This window comes from Montipora capricornis, chromosome 14 (assembly GCF_036669925.1).
Source record: "Montipora capricornis isolate CH-2021 chromosome 14, ASM3666992v2, whole genome shotgun sequence".
Lineage (NCBI taxonomy): Eukaryota > Metazoa > Cnidaria > Anthozoa > Scleractinia > Acroporidae > Montipora > Montipora capricornis.
Genome location: NC_090896.1, coordinates 1,136,714 through 1,157,323, shown reverse-complemented (window position 1 = coordinate 1,157,323; position 20,610 = coordinate 1,136,714). Strand labels below are relative to the sequence as shown.

The 20,610-nt window shown below is 37.9% G+C and overlaps 1 protein-coding gene and 1 long non-coding RNA gene across 3 annotated transcripts in view; both read right to left on the bottom strand.

Annotated features, from left to right (window-relative positions):
* Positions 1-1,110: 1,110 nt before the first annotated feature.
* Positions 1,111-18,834, bottom strand: LOC138032477 (uncharacterized). 2 transcript variants are annotated; one of them, XR_011128376.1, is made up of 8 exons: positions 18,695-18,834; positions 16,412-16,476; positions 14,327-14,451; positions 12,143-12,264; positions 3,944-4,079; positions 3,044-3,231; positions 2,330-2,384; positions 1,111-1,486 (listed from the first exon to the last, which is right to left on the bottom strand). It is a non-coding gene; the product is annotated as an uncharacterized lncRNA (long non-coding RNA). The 2 variants fall into 2 exon arrangements; XR_011128377.1 differs by lacking the exon at positions 14,327-14,451.
* A 67-nt stretch (positions 18,835-18,901) lies between these two features.
* LOC138032475 (Golgi-specific brefeldin A-resistance guanine nucleotide exchange factor 1-like) overlaps positions 18,902-20,610 on the bottom strand; it is a 42,695-nt gene continuing 40,986 nt past the window's right edge. Inside the window, exon 34 of the mRNA XM_068880177.1 lies at positions 18,902-20,039. Within this exon, the coding sequence (XP_068736278.1) occupies positions 19,606-20,039 (434 nt within the window). The 3' untranslated portion in view covers positions 18,902-19,605. The remainder of the gene's footprint in view (positions 20,040-20,610) is intronic.

The following is a 20,610-nucleotide window of genomic DNA, read 5'->3' as shown; positions in this document are numbered from 1 at the left end:
ACAACGCGACACAGTTGGGAGCAATAAATAACACATACTTATTAGAAGTGGGGGATATAGATGAAAGTTAGAAGTGTTCCTTGCACATATCAGGACAATTTAAGCAGTTGTCTCTTGTAAAAAAGACATAAGTTGTCCTGATAAGTGCAAGAATAACTTCTAATTTACGTCTATAACAAGCACTTCTGATATGTGTACGCTTATTTACATTAGTGACAAAATGACCTTAAGATATAAGCAGATGTCTGGACAATTTAAACAATTGTCTCTTATAAACATCTGAAAAATTCAGACGGCTCCAACGGGATTCAAACCCAACAAACTGAGACAACGCGACACAGTTGGGAGCAATAAATAACACATACTTATTAGAAGTGCGGGATATAGACGGAAGTTAGAAGTGTTCCTTGTACATATCAGGACAATTTAAGCAGTTGTCTCTTGTAAAACAGACATAAGTTGTCCTGATAAGTGCAAGAATAACTTCTAATTTACGTCTATAACAAGCACTTCTGATATGTGTACGCTTATTTACATTAGTGACAAAATGACCTTAAGATATAAGCAGATGTCTGGACAATTTAAACAATTGTCTCTAATAAACATCTGAAAAATTCAGACGGCTCCAACGGGATTCAAACCCAACAAACTGAGACAACGCGACACAGTTGGGAGCAATAAATAAAACATACTTATTAGAAGTGGGGGATATAGATGAAAGTTAGAAGTGTTCCTTGCACATATCAGGACAATTTAAGCAGTTGTCTCTTATAAAAATAGACTTAAATTGTCCTGATAAGTACAAGAATAACTTGCAGCTATCATCCATATCCCGCACTTCTAATAGGTATGTTTCATTGATCAACCCTTTCACCAAAATTCATTAGAAAGGCTGGTTATACACGAAAGTTAGAAGTAATTCTCGCACTTATCAGGACAACTTTCGTGTATAACCGGCCTTTCTAATGAAACGTACGTATTAGAAGTGATTCTCTTACTTATCAGGACAATTTAAGTCAGATAACTTCGAGAATCACTTCTAGCTATCGTCCATATCCCACACTTTTAATATGTAAACTTATTTAATGTTTCTCCAGTCAAACTAATTAACTTAATAATATTTAATATCAAACATTTTTGTAATTACTTACAATGTAAATTATACAAATAAAATACATTGATTGTTTCATTCACTTCTGTTGCCTTACTTGAGACTTATATATTTATATACACACAGATTTTTACATAAATGACACTTATATTATACCAAATTTTCACAAAAACCCTAATTCAGACTTATATTTTATATAATACACAATTTTTTTTTCTTTTCCTCAAAAACACTTATATTTACAAATATATAGCAAAATACACCAAAAAAATTTTTTTCACAACCATCCAACGCAAAACACCCCACAAATGTCTATTAATAAAAACTGAACTTTATACATAAAATTCCTATGCAAATCTTTACATAGCAATTAGCCTGCAACAAAAAAGAATAAATACAGCAAAATTAATAACAACATTTACATAAAAAAGAACAAATCCAAAATCACATATTCCCCTGAATTAAACTACACATTAACGACAGAATAACACCAATTTTTTCATACACTTAGTACTGAAACTCCAAAAGACAGATCTTATAGACAACTACAACATTTTCTACACAAATTTCAGTTAATGAATGTACAAACCATTAATTAGTTACTAATTATGCTAACAACAAAATGTACATATTAAAAACATAATTTTAGATTTACATAATGTAATTGTTGACAAAAAACTTTGCATGAACAATTACATTATGTAAATCTAAAATTATCTTTTTAATATGTACATGTTGTTGTTGTTAGCATAATTAGTAACTAACTAATGCTTTATACATTCATCAAAACAACAAATTGCAACTCCCTGGAAGTTCTAAATAACAAAGAAAGAAACAATACAAACTTAAATGAAGACAAAATCTCGTGAATCACACATCTCACCTGTACAAATAATTCCACAAACTTAATATGTTCAAAACAAACATCAATAAATTAGTCCTTAATTAATTGAAAACTTCCTACTGACAAATTCAAAACAGTACAACATAAGCAACAAAGAAGACAGACCCTGGGAACGAGGTTGCATAATCCCATCACTGGCTACATATTCCAAACAGGGGTGAAAACAGATTACTTGTATGCTTCAATGAAACTTACACAGAAACAAAATACCATAATTATAGAGGTTTCACATGGCACCTGGGTCAAAATAATGTGCTCTCTAATTATTATTATCAACACAAAGGCCGCTTCTCCAAACTTGGCAGATAACTTACCTGGCTTTCAATGTTCTATATTCCATGAAACAATAGACTGAAGAATAACTTGGATCTGTGGAGTGAAAAAAGTCATGACCCATTACAGACAATAATTAATGTGCCTTCAAATATAGGTATTAACCAAAAAACACCTTACTACAGCTGTATATGTACATCAAATTAATTAGAAAAAAGCACTTGCACAAGAGGAGCATGGCATCATCGTCTAGCACATCTTTCAAACAAGGCATGAAGACAACTGAGTCAGTCTTCAAATAACCAGGGACATCTGCAATTGGTTAGTCTTCTCGGATAACACGTATCACAGCCCTGTGCAACATACATGTAAACAGCCCACGCACTGTTCACAAAGAATAGGGCATGGATGCTCAGAGATACTACTATAATAGCTACATCGAGCAACTTTAAAATCCAACAGTAATAACAGCATGGGAATGGATATACAAAATGCAAGGTTCAAAGTCTGCAAGCCCAAATCTCCTAACCCTAACAAGTGTCTTTTTTTAACTCATTACAGCCTTAAAACTTTGGTAGCTCAGTGTTTAGTTAAATTAACACGATAGCTTTGAAATCCAAAGAAAAATAAGAATTGATTTTTTGGGGGCACTTTAAGATGAGATAACAAGGATGATCCTTCACTTAATCTTTGTCAGCAATTCATCTCATCTGTTGCTCATTGATAAATTGTTCAAACTATATAAGTCTGGCTACCTTTAAGTTTGCAGTTCCTTCCAAAAATTCACATGCTGTTGTATACTTCTTGGGGGTCTGGATCTCCAGCCGGCATTAGTGACTTGACTTTCTGCCCTCTCAGCTCCAAGATACATACAATTAATGCATTGTACAATATCAAAGCCAACCAACATTAATAATGGGCTAGGTGCCTTCGTGCCACAAACCTGTAAAGATATCACACAGGAAAACAAGGTTTCGATGATCTTTAAGAAAAATAGTAAGGAGCAAAATATTCCAAGCTTCCACGGAATCCAAATTCACAAGTAAGTGTTCTCCCAGGGAGCCGTACACTATAAATACTTAATATAATAATGTTAAAATTACAGTCACTGTTTATAAAAACTCTTAAGTCTTATCATGGAGCATACATATACCCAGACAGTATCCTTGTCCTTGTAGATTATTCCTCTTTGCAAACTAAAGAATGCGTGGATTTTGCAGAATAGACTTCCTTTCTGGAATGCTCTGCTGACACAAAGTCTAACTGTATAGCTCTAAAGTTAACAGGTCAAGCTGACTGAAGATTCTGTAAAGAGTCAATTTAACATCTCAAAATTGCCAAGGGTCTTAATAAAGTTATGAAATACGACCTCTTAGTCATACAGTTAATTCACTTGGGTGTCCATACAAAATTGGTTTTAATACTACAGTGCAACTCTCTGTGATAGTTAGAAATGTTCATGCCACTTTGTCAACAAAAATTAACTAGACATTAAATCAAAATATATCTCTTTCCCTGCATTTAGCATTGTTTTTAGATCTAATTGGCCTACATGTACCGGTACATCTAAGTGATTACTTGATTTTGGTTTTATAAATTAAATTCAAATAAAAACTGCTATTATTTGACCTGAGGAATTACTCTAATTTGTGTACCTTAGCATCACAGAGATTGGAAGGTTCTAGTGATCTAATCCACCTTTTCAAGGCAGAGTAGCCAGTGCTGAGAGGTAAAGTCCTGACAACATTATGGTAGATGGGAGAAGACAGCTGAAGCTCCTATTCGAAATCCCTGTGAAAAGACCCATAATTAACACGTACATAGATTACATGTAAAAGTGAATTATCAGAACGTAAAATGGTGCCTTGTGTCACGTTATCTAAAAGTGACAAATTCTCAAATCTTCTTTCAGGAAAGATTTTTTCAAAGTTCTTCATTAGGACTCTCCTGTTCCTTAATTAATTAAGTCATGTGGTTCAAAACATCAATGTCTTTATGCATGGAGGCAAGGCAGCCCCAAAAAATTACATGACAGTGTATACACCTCCAAGACAACAGTTAACTATAACTACAATAATTATTATTTACATATATCTACCAAAAACGACTACCCTTCGAAGCCGAAGATTGATGGCCTGTGGTCAGCTAACACAAACATACAAAATTCTACTTTACAGGATTGTGAGTGACAAAGGAAACACACTATTATTTAGCTCAAATGATGCAGATTCCGGTAGTGGGCTTTGTCTGGATTTGACTGACAATTACTGTCTGTAGACAAATTCGGTTCTTGGCAGTGTTCGTTATACAACTACATCATTTAACCACAGCTGCATACTGTTTTACAACAACTCATGCTGCTCCTTCAATTTGCCAAGGCTTACAGTAGATTAGTTGGCTTTAAATTCAACCAAATCCTGGTCCCACTATCTAAAGAATGACCAATGTTAACAATTCACAGCTAAACATCAATTGTCTCAATATGAACGCTCAAAGCATTGTCAACAAGATCGACAAACTACAAGTTCTCACTACAAACATGGATGTGTTGGCTAACACCGGACATCAACAGCTTTAAGATCTTGCCTAATATGAACTTCACTATTCATAGAAGAGACAGCTTTGACTATAACAACAAACGTGGAGGAGGCATCCTGCTAGCAATTCGTAATACAGTGTACAGTGCCATGGGTTGGAAGGCCTGATATCGAAACCTCAGCTGAAATTGTTATTTCTGAGCTTCGCCCGTCGTGCAAGAAAAAAACCTTAATGGCACTCTTCTTCTGAATCTACTTGAAAGAATTCACTCCATTGACTAATGCGCAAGCAATGCACCTCACAGCTTTCTGGTATCTTGTGGGTTCAATTATCTTGAAACACCCTTCTCTTTCAAATGAATAAAGCAGTTCTCAGTAGGCCTTTTGCAGCTTGTGATCATACTGGAATACCCAATGGGACATCTAAAACAAAGAAAATTTCAATTAACTTGCTTTGTTTTAGATGTCCCAGTATAGCGGTTTTTGTACCATACATGTATGATGACTACGCTGCAAACATATAATTATTGAAATACAATTTGAGTCAAAAAATTGAACTCATAGTCCTTGATCCACTGCGGCCTTGTCTGCATGTCTGCTTGAGTGGTATCTTGGCAACATTATAGATGTTTCCCTGTATTTCTACCATCCAGCGGTGCTTTGCACATCATCGTTTTGGTGATCTTCACGGCTGCTTCCACCTTTCCATTGGACTTGTGATGTTCTAGCAGATGTGGAATGGGCTAACCGAATCCCTAGTCTCTTGTGCAATTCCGTACCTTGCAAAATGCCCTTTGAATTAAATTGGTAATGACCTGTCTAGTTTGTGGTGGTGTACATAACTACAAACAAATTGACACTGATCTTGCTCTGTTTCTTCCTCGTCATACTGTTTCAGTGTCTCTTTCTTTTATCACTTTCAATAAAAACAGCATTGTTTGCATTCATTAAAGTTCATTGCTCTATCGTTTCTATATCCTAAAACTATCTGCCCGATTACCATCTGTCATCTGATAGAGTTTTAGCAGTAAATGAAACTATGGTTGTGTGGAGAAATTGTCACAAGTGTACTCACACTTATTCCAGAACAATAATTTTAGTACCACAATGAATTTCTGAAGAGATGCTGCTCACAAGCAGTGAAGAGCACAAAGACCCATAGTAAATACAGTGTAACTTGACTGCATTCAAATTTGTGGACAAAAAAAAGAAAAAGACTGCTGCTGCATGGGTTGACACTCCATTGACTAACATGCATCCATTTTTCCTTACAGATTACTGGTATATCATGGGCTCAATGTTATCAACATTAATAACTTTATCTTTTCAGTCTGTGGACGAATTCTGTGGTCTACACATAAAAGCTACTGAACCATACTTTCTTGCATATTATTATTCCTACTTTTGAGTGTAGTGGTTCAAATCTAAAAGTGTGCCCAGTTTAAATCAAAGCCGCTAAAACAGTTTTTTTCCGTGTTGCTGTTTACCACGTTGTACAAGAGGCTTTTTTTTTTTTAGTTTTCATACATGGTTAGCTAAAACAGAACAATTAATCTACCCTGTCTTTTGAAATACCTGCATTTACAGTGTGTACATGTATTGAAATCAAGAAGTGAGATTGAATTAACAAGTGTGGATGCCAAAAATGGGAACCTCTTGTAGACTACAGTTGTGTACATGTATGTAAATCAAAATTACTAGTAAGAATCATCCTTAGGCTAGTTAGTTAATAAATTAATTAATAGTGTATGTTAATGTACAGCGTAGTTAATAGCAGTTGTTATTGTAGCTAAGGTAATCATACTAATCAAGAGTGTACATGTAGGCAGTAAAAATAGCTCAAGTTTCCCAGCACTTAATATTTAATGAGCCAACTCTGCCATCATGTGCTGGATCGGACATGAACAAAGGCAGATACATGTAGAGAGCATAAAATAGCACACTGACCACCGCCACAATTATTGTCAGAACAAAACTCCACACGTTTTGCCGCCCAACAGAGGCCCCATAAATGGGATGCAACAGCCACAGGAAACAACTCCTTGTATGCAATTGACAAAGGCTTCTGACTAGAGAACAATTCACCATTAAACCACTCATTATTAGACTGGTAAGGGAGCCCACTGTGGGGATAGCAGGAAACTAAAACCATCCCTAGAATGGAAAAATTCACGCCACCAGGAGAGGTCTAAGCGGAAATAGAGTGGTGAAGTGTGACATCACAAATATTAAAAATTATGAAATTATGGGATTCATTAAAGTGGTACTATGATCAAAAAATCATTTCCTTTTTTTCTTCAGATTTTGAAAGCGTGTTTGCTTAACACCTAACTGGCAAAATTTTGAGCTTTGAGTTTTATCCAAAGGCTGTTTATTTTGAGTGTAAGTTTTGGATTTCACGGTCCGCCATTACTCACGTTCAAAACTGGCCGATTGGACCTCAGAGGGTTGGATCTAGAGAAAATGACGTCATTTACTCACTAGCTTAAAATTTCAGCGTGTAAACGCAATTTATTACATATGCAAAACACAGGTTTAAAATTCTGAAAGCCCGAAACTCCCGTGCTGCATATTAATTCTGCCGCATACACACGCATTGCATTCTTAAACTAGTGAGTCTTTGACGTCATTTTCTCCTCGACCCAGCTCTCTCAAGATTTTAAAGTTAGTAATGGCGGACCAATAAATAAGAAAATTCCAGTCAAAATAAACAGTTGTCTTATTTAAAATCAGAACTTACAACTTGGGTCAGTTAGTGTTTAGTTAACATAGTTTTGAAATCCAAAGAAAAAACAGAATTGTTTTTTTGGTTGTAGTACCACTTTAAGATCTTTAGAAAGTACATGATGAAGAATGGTCATTTGCCAAAAATCAGCATCTTATTGCAGTTTGGGAATGAGATATTGGCCCTTTCATGCTACAGTGACTCCATACAAATCCTTGTCATTTTGTCTTTGTTCTAAACGGTTTAGAACCAAGACAAAATTACAAGGATTTGTATGGAGTTACTGAAGCATGGAAGGGCTAATATCTTGCACCCCATATTGCAACAATATGCTGATTTTTGGCAAGTGGCCATTCTTCATCATGTACATGTACTTTCAGAATATCTCAGTAAATCCCGTAATTTCATAAATTTTGTGACGTCATCACTTTACCACTCTATCTTGGTTGAGCCTAATTGGATGGTCATCCCGTCGAAAAGCTGACAGCAGGTTAATCATGTACGCCATAGAAAGGTGGGACCCTAGGGGATTACCTTACAAGCGTGTTGGAGATTGCTGATAAGAGATTCCAATTCTTTCCTTGTGCAATGCTGTTTTAGTGACCAGGATTCTAGAAGAGCAGCGATGCGATCAAACTTGTCCTGTGGAAGGTGAACCTGTAGCGTCATTGAGTCCAGCTCAATACCAAGTACCGTCAAACAAGCGGAGGGTCCCTCAAGTTTATCTGGATGAAGAGGAATGCCCCACTCCGAAAACAGTTGAACACAAGTATTGAGAATATTCTGGCAAACCGGAGCATTAGGAGGGACCAAGGTGTGAAAGTCGTCCAGATACTGTAACAAGAAGTTAATGCCATAATTATGTTTGAGAATCCACTCAAGAAGATCTGCAAGGGACGAGAAGATGTATGGAGCTGAGCGTAAGACAAAAGGAAGCACTAAATCGATTAAGTACTTTGCCTGCCACTTCATGCCTAACAAGTGACGATCATTGGAATGTACTGGGACATTACAGTAAGCACTCTCCACATCAAATTTTGCCAGAAGAGATCCTCTTCCAAGAGACATGATTCCATTGATAACATCGTCAACCTTCATGTACTGCACTGAAAAAGATTCTTTTGGATTTCCACCATTGACAATATGGCCTACTGGGCTAGATAAGTCTAGAATAAGCCGCTATTTCTTAGAGATGATCCCAAAGCGACTGATATGGAGGTTTGGAATAGGGGGTATGGAGAAGGGGCCTGCGACACGGCCTTTCTCAAGTTCCATGAGAAGATACTCGTCAATAACTGAAGGCTGAAGTGATGCAAAGGCACGTTCTGTCTTACAGACTTTAATGATACTGCCCGAGGGTTGAAACCGAGATGAAAACCATTGCTGAGACCCGAAATCACATAATCCACCTGGGTTTGATCAGGATGGAAGTACAGTTCATGCTGAAGTTTTTCCGCATTTATTGGAGTAACCCTAGAAGGAGAGACCAGATCTTGCTGCAGCGGTAGCGGCACTGACCAAAGGGCCAACGGCAGGTGCCATCATTCCAGGATCAACAAATATTAGTAGAGCTGGCCAACATCCTCCAGGCTGAAGATGGGACATCAGAAGACAGACTAGCTTGTAGCAGTGTTGCACGAGTATGGAAGTTATATAAGTCAAGATTCATAAGAGACCAGTCCACCAAACCTGACGCAGCTGCATCTTTACAGAAGGCGATGTCATAGTGCAGCCAAGCCTTCCCAGGGAACTGGCGGGAGGTCTTCAGGATGAGGAGTTTATACTGTGTCATGTCCTGCCACCTGGAAGGATGAGCACTGCAGAGAATCCACGAGTAGACAGTGAAAGCTCCAATCCATGTTACTATGTCGGTGATCTCTTGGATTCGATTTTTGGAAGAAGTTACAAGAAGTCTCCCATCCGGATAAGTTTGGGGTTCTGTTTCCCGCCCTTTCAGATTCTCGGCTAACAGGTCGGCTAGATCAATGAACTGGCCTGTCCTGATCTTCGTCACTAGCTTCTCTGGGATCGGGGAGTATCCTGGACCAACCACAAACGGCCTATGAAGTGATGACGTGGCCCAAAGCACTGCCGTGGAGGGGAATGAAAAGCCCAACGAAAACGATGATGTTAACCGCTGGGTAGAGGTGGACAACGCAGAATTACCTAATGTGCAATAAGTGGAGACAAAGGAAGGCACAAAGATGTTACCTGTGGATGAACCTGATGGAAACGACAGCGGTGGAGAACTGGCAATGGAAGTAGATGGGATTGAAGTCGCGCTCAAAACCAAGTTTCCTGCCAAAAAGCGTGTCGCTGAGCCAGAAGACGTCGAGTGACTTTGCAAAGCCACCAAAATCTGAGGTAACGAATCGCCTAAAGCCTGTGAAAAGGCCTGAGTAAGATCCTGCTCTGACAGGGTGAAAGTAGGAGCCGTGGTCACTGGAACTGCAGGAGTCAATAATGAGTTTGTACCCGAAGATGGCGGAGCCAAAGACGAAGGTTAGTCAGAATCCAACATGGCGGCCACACTGTTGTTTGTAGAACACCCCGGAATACGAGTCATTTGAAACGCCCAGTGGAAGAAAAGCTTGCAGAAAAACTTGCGGTAAAAAACAAGAAAACAATCTTGAGACAGCCTCCAAGGAGTCCCCATGCTCAGGAAAACGCTAATGCTCAGAAAACGCTGACTAAAATGGCAACAAAACTGCTACAACACCCTATGGACCAAGAACGGTATATTGCTGATGACAACAAATCTGCTATTTGCAGACAAAAGCTTAAATTCTCTCAAGATTGCCATAAATAATGAATTAGCTAACGTCTGTGATTGGCTGTTAGCAAATAAGTTGATTTTAAATATTAAAAAAATTGAATTATGTGATATTTCACCCTCACCAAAGAAAGGGTGTATCCAATTTTAATCTTGAAATATTAAATTTTGATCATGAGCACAATGTGTTTAAACACCTTGAATGCAGGAAATTTGTTAAGTACTTTGGGGTGTTAATTGACAATAATCTCTCTTGCAAAAAATCATGATGATGACATTGCACTAAAAATAAGCAAAACAGTTGGTATAATTTCACGTCTAAGACATTTTCTCCCAACTAATATTATTCTTAATATATATCGCTCCTTAATCCAACCATTCATCTCATACGGCCTCTCAGTATGGGGCAAAACCTCAAAATCGACCTTTTAAACCTAAAAAAAAAAGCTATAATAATGCTTAATTTATTTCCATAATAAAAGAGATCATGCCATTCCTTTGTTCTTGTGTTCTAATATTCTTTCAGTTGATGTGCTTTATTTAATTTAAAATCTATTTCTCTCATCATGCATGATATTCACAGAAAAAATGCACCCCCTAACATAATAAGATTTTTACAGTCAAGTTGATTCTGTGCACTCATAATACTCAATCAACTAATAGAAGCGAATTTTACATTAAATTTTCAAGACTGACACAACAGAGCCACTCGTTTTCACGACGTGGGTGTAAAATATGAAATGAAATCCTGGAAGCACTTATAAAAAAAGTAAAATTCCTTTTAAAAAATGTCTCCAGAAAGGACTAATGTACCCTGGTCCCAGAGGTTTTTCTTGAATTTTCCCCGCGTGAGATCGAGAGAGCCGCGAAGCGGCGAATGCAAGCTTCGCGACTCGCATTCGCCGCTTCGCGGCTCTCTCGATCTCACGAGGGGAAAATTCAAGAAAAACCTCTGGGACCAGGGTAGGACTAATGTGAATTAGTTCATGAGGATACACATGTACTTACGTTGATATCCACACCCTAACTAAAGACTTAAACTCGCTGCACTCAATTTTCATTAACCAGACATCACTGTTAAGATATATTTAAACACTATAACGTAAATAATCACAATGTTTCAAGTTATTATTTCTAGCACAGTTGGGTTAACTGATGCCATTTAATGTACATGTAGCTTTAATTAACTTTTTTTTTGGACTTCTATATATATTTTATTCCATGGTGGACATGTAAATGTTACCCGCCTATATTAGCCTTTGCCATTTGCAGGCCAGTGTACGTCTTTCTTATTGTATAAGTGGATTTTAAATACACTTTGAAACTTTGAAACTTAATTATACAGTACTTTCCTATGGTGAGGTTTGTAAGTCACTGGTCAAACTTTTACCATCCAATTAAGATCCAATGAATACTACTTCGCTGATGATGATAGTGACAAGTGATGTAGAGCATGCAATGCTACACAAGACTTTTAGTTCCATAGTACATGTACGACATTCTTCAGTGAGCTATGCTGTTTTATGTTATGCTGCTGCTTAAAAAAAAAAAAACAGAAGTTGCTCTAACAGTGTGTGTTTGTTTTGTGCTGTTGCCTTTCTAAGAAAATGTTCATCAGCTTGAAGAATGAGCTCATTGTTGAGGGTTGCCCTTAAATTAAAGCTATTATCCAAGGACAAAACCTTTATTATAATAAAAGTATTAAAACCTTTCACACCTACAATGCAGTTGTTTAATGCTGCATTAAAATAACTTAAGACTTCCCAAAATCCTCATCTTCCCCTTTTGAGAAAACAACAAAACAGTTTTAAAGAAATACCTTTGACTTGCATTTCATCTGCCATGTTGTAGTACTGTCCTGTTGTAACAATCCTCTATGATTGATCAGCTCACATCATCTGCCATCTTTGATCATGTGGGCAGCAGTGCATTGTGAAGCTCCTGAGATAAAACAAATATTGGACAGGATACCACTAAACACTATATAACATAAACAATCACAATATTTCAAGTTATTATTAGTAGTACGTTTGAGTTAACTGATGGCATTTAATGTAGCTTTAATTAACTTTTTTTTTTGGACATCTGAATATTTTATTCCATAGTGGAAACGTAAACACTACCTGCCTAGATTAGCCTTTGCTATTTGCAGGCCAAGTGTATTTCTTTCTTATTGTACATGTATAAGTGTATTTTTAAGTAAAATATGAAACTTGCAAGCTTAATTGTACTGGGCCTGGTTGGTCAAAAGCTGATTAATCGGCTTTCAAACAACAGCATCCGGTCACTTCGTTCCATGGTCAGTTCGTTCCAAGTTACAGTCAGATCCTTTCACAAAATACTCACAGATAGTTTGACCCCTAAACCCAAACTCAGGGTTTTCAATAAGAACTTTAGAATTCAAATGTACTTAGCGAATCATACAGCTTACACCAAGTACTGGACTGCTCCCTCAAAAACGTGTGTGATTGATCTTTGATATTGACAGGGAAACCAAAGTCGCCTCCAAAATTACTCAGAATTCAGGCCTCTCTTTTGTTTTTCATGAGAAAAACTTTCCAGATCCAAGGTTCATGTTCTTTGCGAATGTTTCTAGTGTTATTTGTAAAATTTGGGGTAACTTCCAAGGAAAAGTAGGCGGAGACTTAACGTGCATTAGACAGCGAATTTCGCCGGCCGGTCTTTGTTTTTCCCAGTACTTTCCTACGGTGAGGTTCATAAGTCATTGATGAAAGTTTTACCATCCATTAGATTTGACACATGAAAAGTTCGACGTTTAAACCAGGCCTTAATAGCCCTTATTCACGATAGCCACCATGCTGGTTTTTAAATTGTCATGCAAATTAGCCATGTGTTATGCTGGGGGGGGGGGCAAACAATGGCATAAAGGCATATTGCGGAAAATCGGCTCGTCGAAACATTGAATTAACATTGCTAAAAGTACATTTTAGAATTAATTACCTTTTATAATAATTTTCTATCTTTTGATTGCCTCCGACATTTTGACTGTCTACTTCGATATCCACTTAAGATCCAACGAATACTGCTGATGATGATATTGATGTAGTGCATGCAATGCTGCACAATCTTGAGTGTTAGTTCCATAGTATGACATTCTTCAGTGAGCTAAGCTGTTTTACATGTACATGCATGTTATGTTGCTGCTTAAAAAAACAGAACAAGGCTGTAGCTAGAAATTTTCGACTGGGGGGCAAGTTGTTACAAGGGTCTAGATATTTCGTCAGAAGTAAACATTATTTAGTCCAAGTTTAGAAAGACAGGTACTTTTAGAGGTTAAGGTTTTGTAAATTACTGGCTTTACCAGCAATTTCTGTTTACCCAATAAAGCTTTTTTTAATATTATTATTATTATAATAATATTATTAAACTATTAAACTATTGATGTATCGCTAACTAACAGATTAGTCCATGATGGTAATTTTTTTCGAATATTTTTTGGGGGGCAACTGCCCCCCTTGCCCCTCTGCTAGCTACGGCTATGCAGAAGTTGCTCTAACAGTGTGAGTTTGTTTTGTGCTGTTGCCTTTCTAAGAAAACGTTCATCAGCTGGAAGAATAACTGCTCATTGTTGAAGGTTGCCCTTAAATTAAAGCTATTAACCGAAGACAGAACTTTTTATAATTGTTATTAAAACCTTTAACACCTACAATCAGGGTCAGCCAGAGGGGCGTAGTGGTATACCAATATACCCGAAAAAAATTCGCCAAAATACCCAAAATTCATCCAAATATACCAAAACATTAATGAAAGCATTGTATACTGTATACCTGAAATTCAAAGAAAGTGATATACCTAATACCCGTATTTAAGCTGCAATATACCGTATACCCGATTTAAAAAGCCCATGTATACCGTATACCCAAAAACCCTGGCCGACCCTGTTCAATGCAGTTGTTTAACGCCGCATTACAATAACTTAAGACTTGCCAAAATCTTTATCTTCCCCTTTTAAGAAAACAGCAAAACAGGTTTTAAAAAATACCTTTGATTTGCATTACGTCATGTTGTAGTACTGTCTTTTTAAGTTGTAACAATCCACTATGATCGACCAACAGTCACTTCATCCGCCATCTTAGATCATCCGGGCAGCAGTGCATTATGGAGCTCCTGACGTTGGCCTGGGGCCCATTTGTCAAAAGTCCCGATAACTTTTCGGGCTGTGAAACTGCCAACCGCTTGCTTTGGAAAGCCGATTTTTTAACATGTTTTAAGGGTAACAAAAAGGAAAATGGCTGTGAAGCTTGACGACTTAAATCCTCTCCGTTCTTCAGATACAAAGGGAATTGTGTCACCCGAAAATGGCCCGTAAAGTTTCGGGACTTTCGAGAAACGGACCCCAGGCTACCACGCGGCATTTTTTCACAACTGCCATTAAGGACGGTGCCTACTAATTAAAGATATTTTTGCCCCGGTGTGTGATTATGCAGAAACTGTAGATCTTAACAAGTGTTATTGAAATCCAAAAAGAAAATTGGGGGTAACCACGCATTTTTCAAAGATAATTCATGAATAATATTTGTAAAAAGCTTTAAAATACAAAGCAATGTATGGCGTTCTTTCTCAAATTGAAGCTTAAATTATCCCTGAAAAATGCATGGCTACCCCCAATTTTCTTTTTGGATACCAAGAGTACTCACTAAGATCTACTTTCTCCAGATAGTTTCAAACCGCGCAAAAATATCCCTGTTTTAGTAAGCATCACCGATAGGAAATCTGAGTGTGTCGACATGCGCAGAACGTATGCGCAATAACAATAGTAGGCACCGTCCTTAAAGCAGAGAACCCTTTGATCAACTCCTCCCAGGCAACAAGGAAGAGCTGCATTGAAAACCGATATTCAGCACAGTACTTTTTTCTCAAAAACTTCCATGAGGATCATTAAGACCTTAACAAATTGTCAAGAAAAGATGCATTTCTACTTCATCTTTAAATACCAACTTCACATTTGGACCCCTTGTGGTTTTTTTAACGAGAACTTCTAAACAGTGTTTACAAATTCTGGATTTCGCAGCCATTCATAGGTTAGGTCACTGAGCAAACAGCTGTAAAATGGCCAATTAATAATTCATAAACCTAACAGCCGATCAAGACACCTATAAAACGTCGCGTGCATGACCTTTAATCGTATAAAACACTCTTAGGCCCGGTTCAAATGCCGAACTTTTCATGTACCAAATATAATGCAAATGAGCAAAAACAAGAGATTTTTCTCATTTGCATTAGATTCGACACATGAAAAGTTCGACGTTTAAACCAGGCCTTAATAGCCCTTATTCACGATAGCCACCATGCTGGTTTTTAAATAATTTGTCATGCAAATTAGCCATGTGTTATGCTGGGGGGGGGGGGCAAACAATATGTGTGGCTAAGATGTTCGTTATAACTTCTTGAACTTGTGTTGTTTGCCCCCTCAGAAATGTGTGGCTAATTTGCATGATAAAGGCAAATCTAACATGGTGGCTACCGTGAATAAGGTCTATTAGAGGTCTTTACATACAAGATAATAATGACACCCCGCTTGTTTTTTGTATGCTAATATCTTCCACTCATAATTTGAACCTTTGTTCCGACTTCCAAGGGACACGCTTTTTGTGGAATGTTTTTGAAGCCGTTCAAAAAAGCTCGCAGCATGTGTTTTATCGGGTCTAAAAACACTCGGCCACACCTCAGGTTAAACAACGAGCAAGAGGTTCTATTTTTGAGTAAAAATGATGATAGTAATTAATAGACCTTTTTGCAGATACGGCGGCCATTTTGTTTTCTATTGTTTCAAATGACATGTATTTGCCCCCTGGGCATCCCATAATATCTATTTGAAACAATAGAAATCAAATATGTTTCTACCATCATAACGGCTCAATGCACTTATTTTAAAGTTTATTTTTTGATTTAAAAAGTATGTTAATGAAAGCTTGCAGGGGTCCTGTATTACATTACTCTCAATGGTGTTGTTATTAAGATGTAGTACCAGATTTCAAGAGCAACAAATTAAACAGTTGTAAAAGCAAGCTTTGCACTACCAAAGGAAACAAAGACACGATAAAACGAAATATTGTTGCTAAAATACCTGTTAGGTTTTCAGTGTTGACCACGTTGTTTCGTTTCTCCTGGAACAATCGGCCACACCATGATCTGCGTTTAAACGGAAGGTGGGACCACAACATTAATGTTATGTCACTCCATAATAAAACATTTAAACTCACTTATCATTTCTTCGAAGGAAGAACCATAAAAACGGTTTTAAATTCTGTTCGTTCGTTCCACCCTAACGTTCCTTGAGTTGGAACGTGGCACAAAAACACCCACATAATTTTGAGCTAATTGACAATTTAAATTCAAAGCCCAGAATATGAATTCTTCAACCAGGTTGATTCCTTTCAAATGCAATTTTTAGGTTCTTTGGTACTTTTAATTCCAGATCCAACTTATTTATTAGTCAAATGATTAACATTATTTCCAAACACGAAGATCTATTATAGATAGGCGAAGATAGAGATAAATATAATACGACTCCATCTTTTATTTCCCCTCTCTCTCTCATCTTTCTCTCTCTTTCTATTTTGCATGTTACCTCATTGTTTTATTTAAAAAAGAAGGAAAAAGTTTACAAATCTTTGTAAATTCGTAGATATCAATTAAATAGTTTACGTTTCTCTGGAAACAATAGAAAAAACTCCCTAGCCGTGTGGCCGCATAGAACCTTTCGCTGATTTTCAGCGCAGCTATAGAGCGTTTTCACATGACATCACGGCGGCCATGTTGGTGTTCCAAAACAAAGAAATGGCGGCCATGATGGTGTACCAAACTAATCCTCTGGGAATTGAACTCCATTTTTATGCAAATACTTTCTTTTGTTTCAGCAATCCAATATGGCTGCTGGTCACGTGAGTGAAAATGCTCTATTTGTTAACCCCAGCTACAACCCCCACAGTCTGATATTCGTGTAGACTAACACAAGTCAGTTTTAAGCTCCCCTTCTCCCTTTATGAACGAATCGTTCTCTGTGAAGGTAAGGAGCCTGGTCACGTGATTGGAGTCCATGTTCTTTAACTGAAGGAACTGAAAATATTTGCAGACGAATAGCGTTTAGTCTTCGGAGAATGTGAATAACACGTCTAATGCGACAAACAACCTCCTCGCAAAGACGCTGAACATTAGTGTAATAGGCCTTTTGCAACTGACGATCACATGGTACAAAATCCGCCATGCTGGAGGGCAAGCTCATTATTATTCCCCCACTGGGTCATTAAAACAAAGGCAAGTCAAGCTTGACTGGTTCAGGTCTCTTTGTTTTAATGTCCCAGTGGGGAAATAATAATGAGCTTGCCCTCCAGCATGGCGGATTTTGTACCATGTGATCGTTAGTTGCAAAAGGCCTATTGTTGATGGGGAATTTTAGAATGGAGTTAGAGTTTCCCGGTATGAGCATGGGCGTTAGCTTTGAAGTTCCAAATTTCTCTGAGTGCGCATGCTCAGAAGTCACAGTCGTACTCCAATCTAAAGACTACCGTAATAGACCATATTCGTAGTCTCAGTTATGGACTGGAACTAGCTTGCAATGCAGGCTAATGCGGGGGAATGTATTAAAGAGTATTTGCATTAATTTTAAGAGATTCCCCCGCATTAGCCTCCATTGCAAGCTAGTTCCAGTCCAATACTGAGAATACGAATATGGTCCATTGCAAAATAAACAAACGAGGACGGGAGAAACTATGACGAATTTTAACTTTTAACAAAGTTGCTTTTTTACATACCTTCATACATTCAAGATGGTGTGTCAAAGATGGCCGCCGTTGAGAACAAATTAGGTGGGCCTTAGTAATCTGACGTCACCAGGTCAGAGGAGATAGTTTCTGTTATCATGGCCGTAATGTGGAGTAGGGAGAGAGAGGGTGGAGAGGGAGGGGGAAGGGGGGTGGGGAAGAGGAGACAAAGCAAAGCAAATTTTACTTTCCTATTTAAAATACTCAAACAGCAATGGAGAATTTTTGGCACGACAGAGTTCACACTTCAGAAGTATCCCAGATTACCATCCAAGCATTACAAGATTAAAATTTCATAAATACATTTCATAGTGTTCACACTTCTTTTCGACCTCATCTGGTCCACTGATCAGTGTGAAACGGGTCCTGTAACTCCGTAAACTGTAAATTTAATAATAAAACAGGGGCGTCCAATTGAGCGGAGTGGTTTTCAATTGAAAGACGTAAAAACCCAATTGATTGTTTAGATCAATCGAAAAGTGGTTGGCACTGAAATTAGCCAATCATAATGCAATGCAAATCCATGAAGCTGATGGTAAGCGATGAGAAACGTGTGCAAACAAATCGCATTATGCCACAGATCGTACCGTACTCTCGAGGAAGAACTGGAACCAGCATAGAAAGGAGGCCAATGCAAATGAGGTTTTCTTGCATGATTGTTCCAGTTTATCCCGGACAATACTTTAAGTCTCCTCCCGGATTGGCTGAGAATGAAGCAGGGAATTTCTGAATAAATCACAATCCACTCGGCATAAAACTACTGTATAGAAAGAAAAAGTGAGTAAAAGACACGCTCCATCAACCAGAAGTGATGTATTTAAGATTAACCACTTACTGCATGATTTAGATACTTGTAGGACAATTTAAGAGGGGGAAAAGTCATTCCATAATTAAGTTATGCTACGAGTCATCCCTAGGCATCAATTAAATATTACCCACAACATTTGAAATGAAAATGTCTATGTTCAAAATTATTATACGCATCACCTTTCACCCGGCATTGAATTAATTGAAAAATATATTGTCAAGTTGCTGCAGTGAGCAAATTATGAACATAAAATACTCAAAATTCATTCAGTGAAAGCAAACTACGACATGTATGCTTTTCTTAGTGAACATAGCACGCAAATCGGTTCCAATTATTTCACTATTAGGCATTGAGGCTATGCCAAATTTTGCATGAATAATCTGATATGATAATTCTGTTGAGGATTACGAACTGGGAAACTTCCTTTGCTATTCGTTATTTTCTTTTAAAGACACCATTAAATTAAAAAAGGTCAGTCATTAAGCGACAAAAGTCCTGGGCAGCTATCAAGTCACGCACTCCTCCTTAAAAGACTGAGCCATAATTTGGAGAATGACCTTAATTTATGCTTGGGAAGGAGTATACATTTGAGGTCTTCGAATAGTTAAATTAAAAATCAATTTTTCATTAATTCACATCATCGGTGCAGTTCAAGTATTTTTGGTATCAATATTTAAAACGGAAAGACGTCTAAATGTCTTGTATCGATGCTTTGGTTCTCGGTGATGACGCTTCACTAGCCGCTGACCCAAGTTTCGCTGACTCGCAATCACATTTATCCACACGAGGCTCTGCTTTGGACTCTTCCAATGGTTTAGAGGTTGGTTCAGTTGATGTGGAGGACAGAGAGCCCTGAGGTAATGAAAGCGGAAGAGATGAAAGCGCAGGACTGGGCGCCAGTATGATAGGGACTGAACTGGGCCTCACGTTGTCCGCTAAAGAACCGAGGCTTGTCGGAGAGCTGCTCCTATTGGACAAGGAAGGCAAAGGCGGCTGCAATACCACACAAACTTGTTGCTGTACACTGCCTTGAAGCGACGTAATATTGCTATTTACATTGCCTCCCTGCTTCACAGGCACCGAGGAGCGATCCATCTCAGACTTGTCTGGTTTCTCCAGTTTATCTGCCAAGAAGAAAATAAACTTTAAACATTGGTTGATGTAGTAATGTATGCATAATGAGTTAAACTGCAAGCGGTAAGTTTGAAATAAATAAGACAAAGGGAGCGCACCACTTATTTTGTGCTCTTAAAACCTGCCAAGCAGACTACTGATCTCCCACCCGGAACACAAAAACTATATACGATTGAAAGTGTATCACGATAGTCTTTTTGGTTACACCATCAGTCGTTCAATCAGGCCCGACTTACTCAAGCAGGGTTAACGCTAACCAGCGTTAAATACCATGGAAACCTAAAGGTTTTGATGCTTCTTAACCAACGGTTAGTTAACCAGGCTTCGAGCCACCGGCCCCTGATTTTAATACACTCTCGGGAGTACTGAATTGGATTACGTCAATTGATTTTATTCGTAATGTCCTAGTTGCTTTAGGGTAATGGTCCTGGCCCCAATGTTCAAAAGGTGGGTAACGCTATCAGATAAATCACTATCCACTGGACAGTGCAATTGGTATCGCTATGACTTATCCAGTGGATGCTGATTTATCCAGTGGATAGCGGTATCCATCGTTTGGAC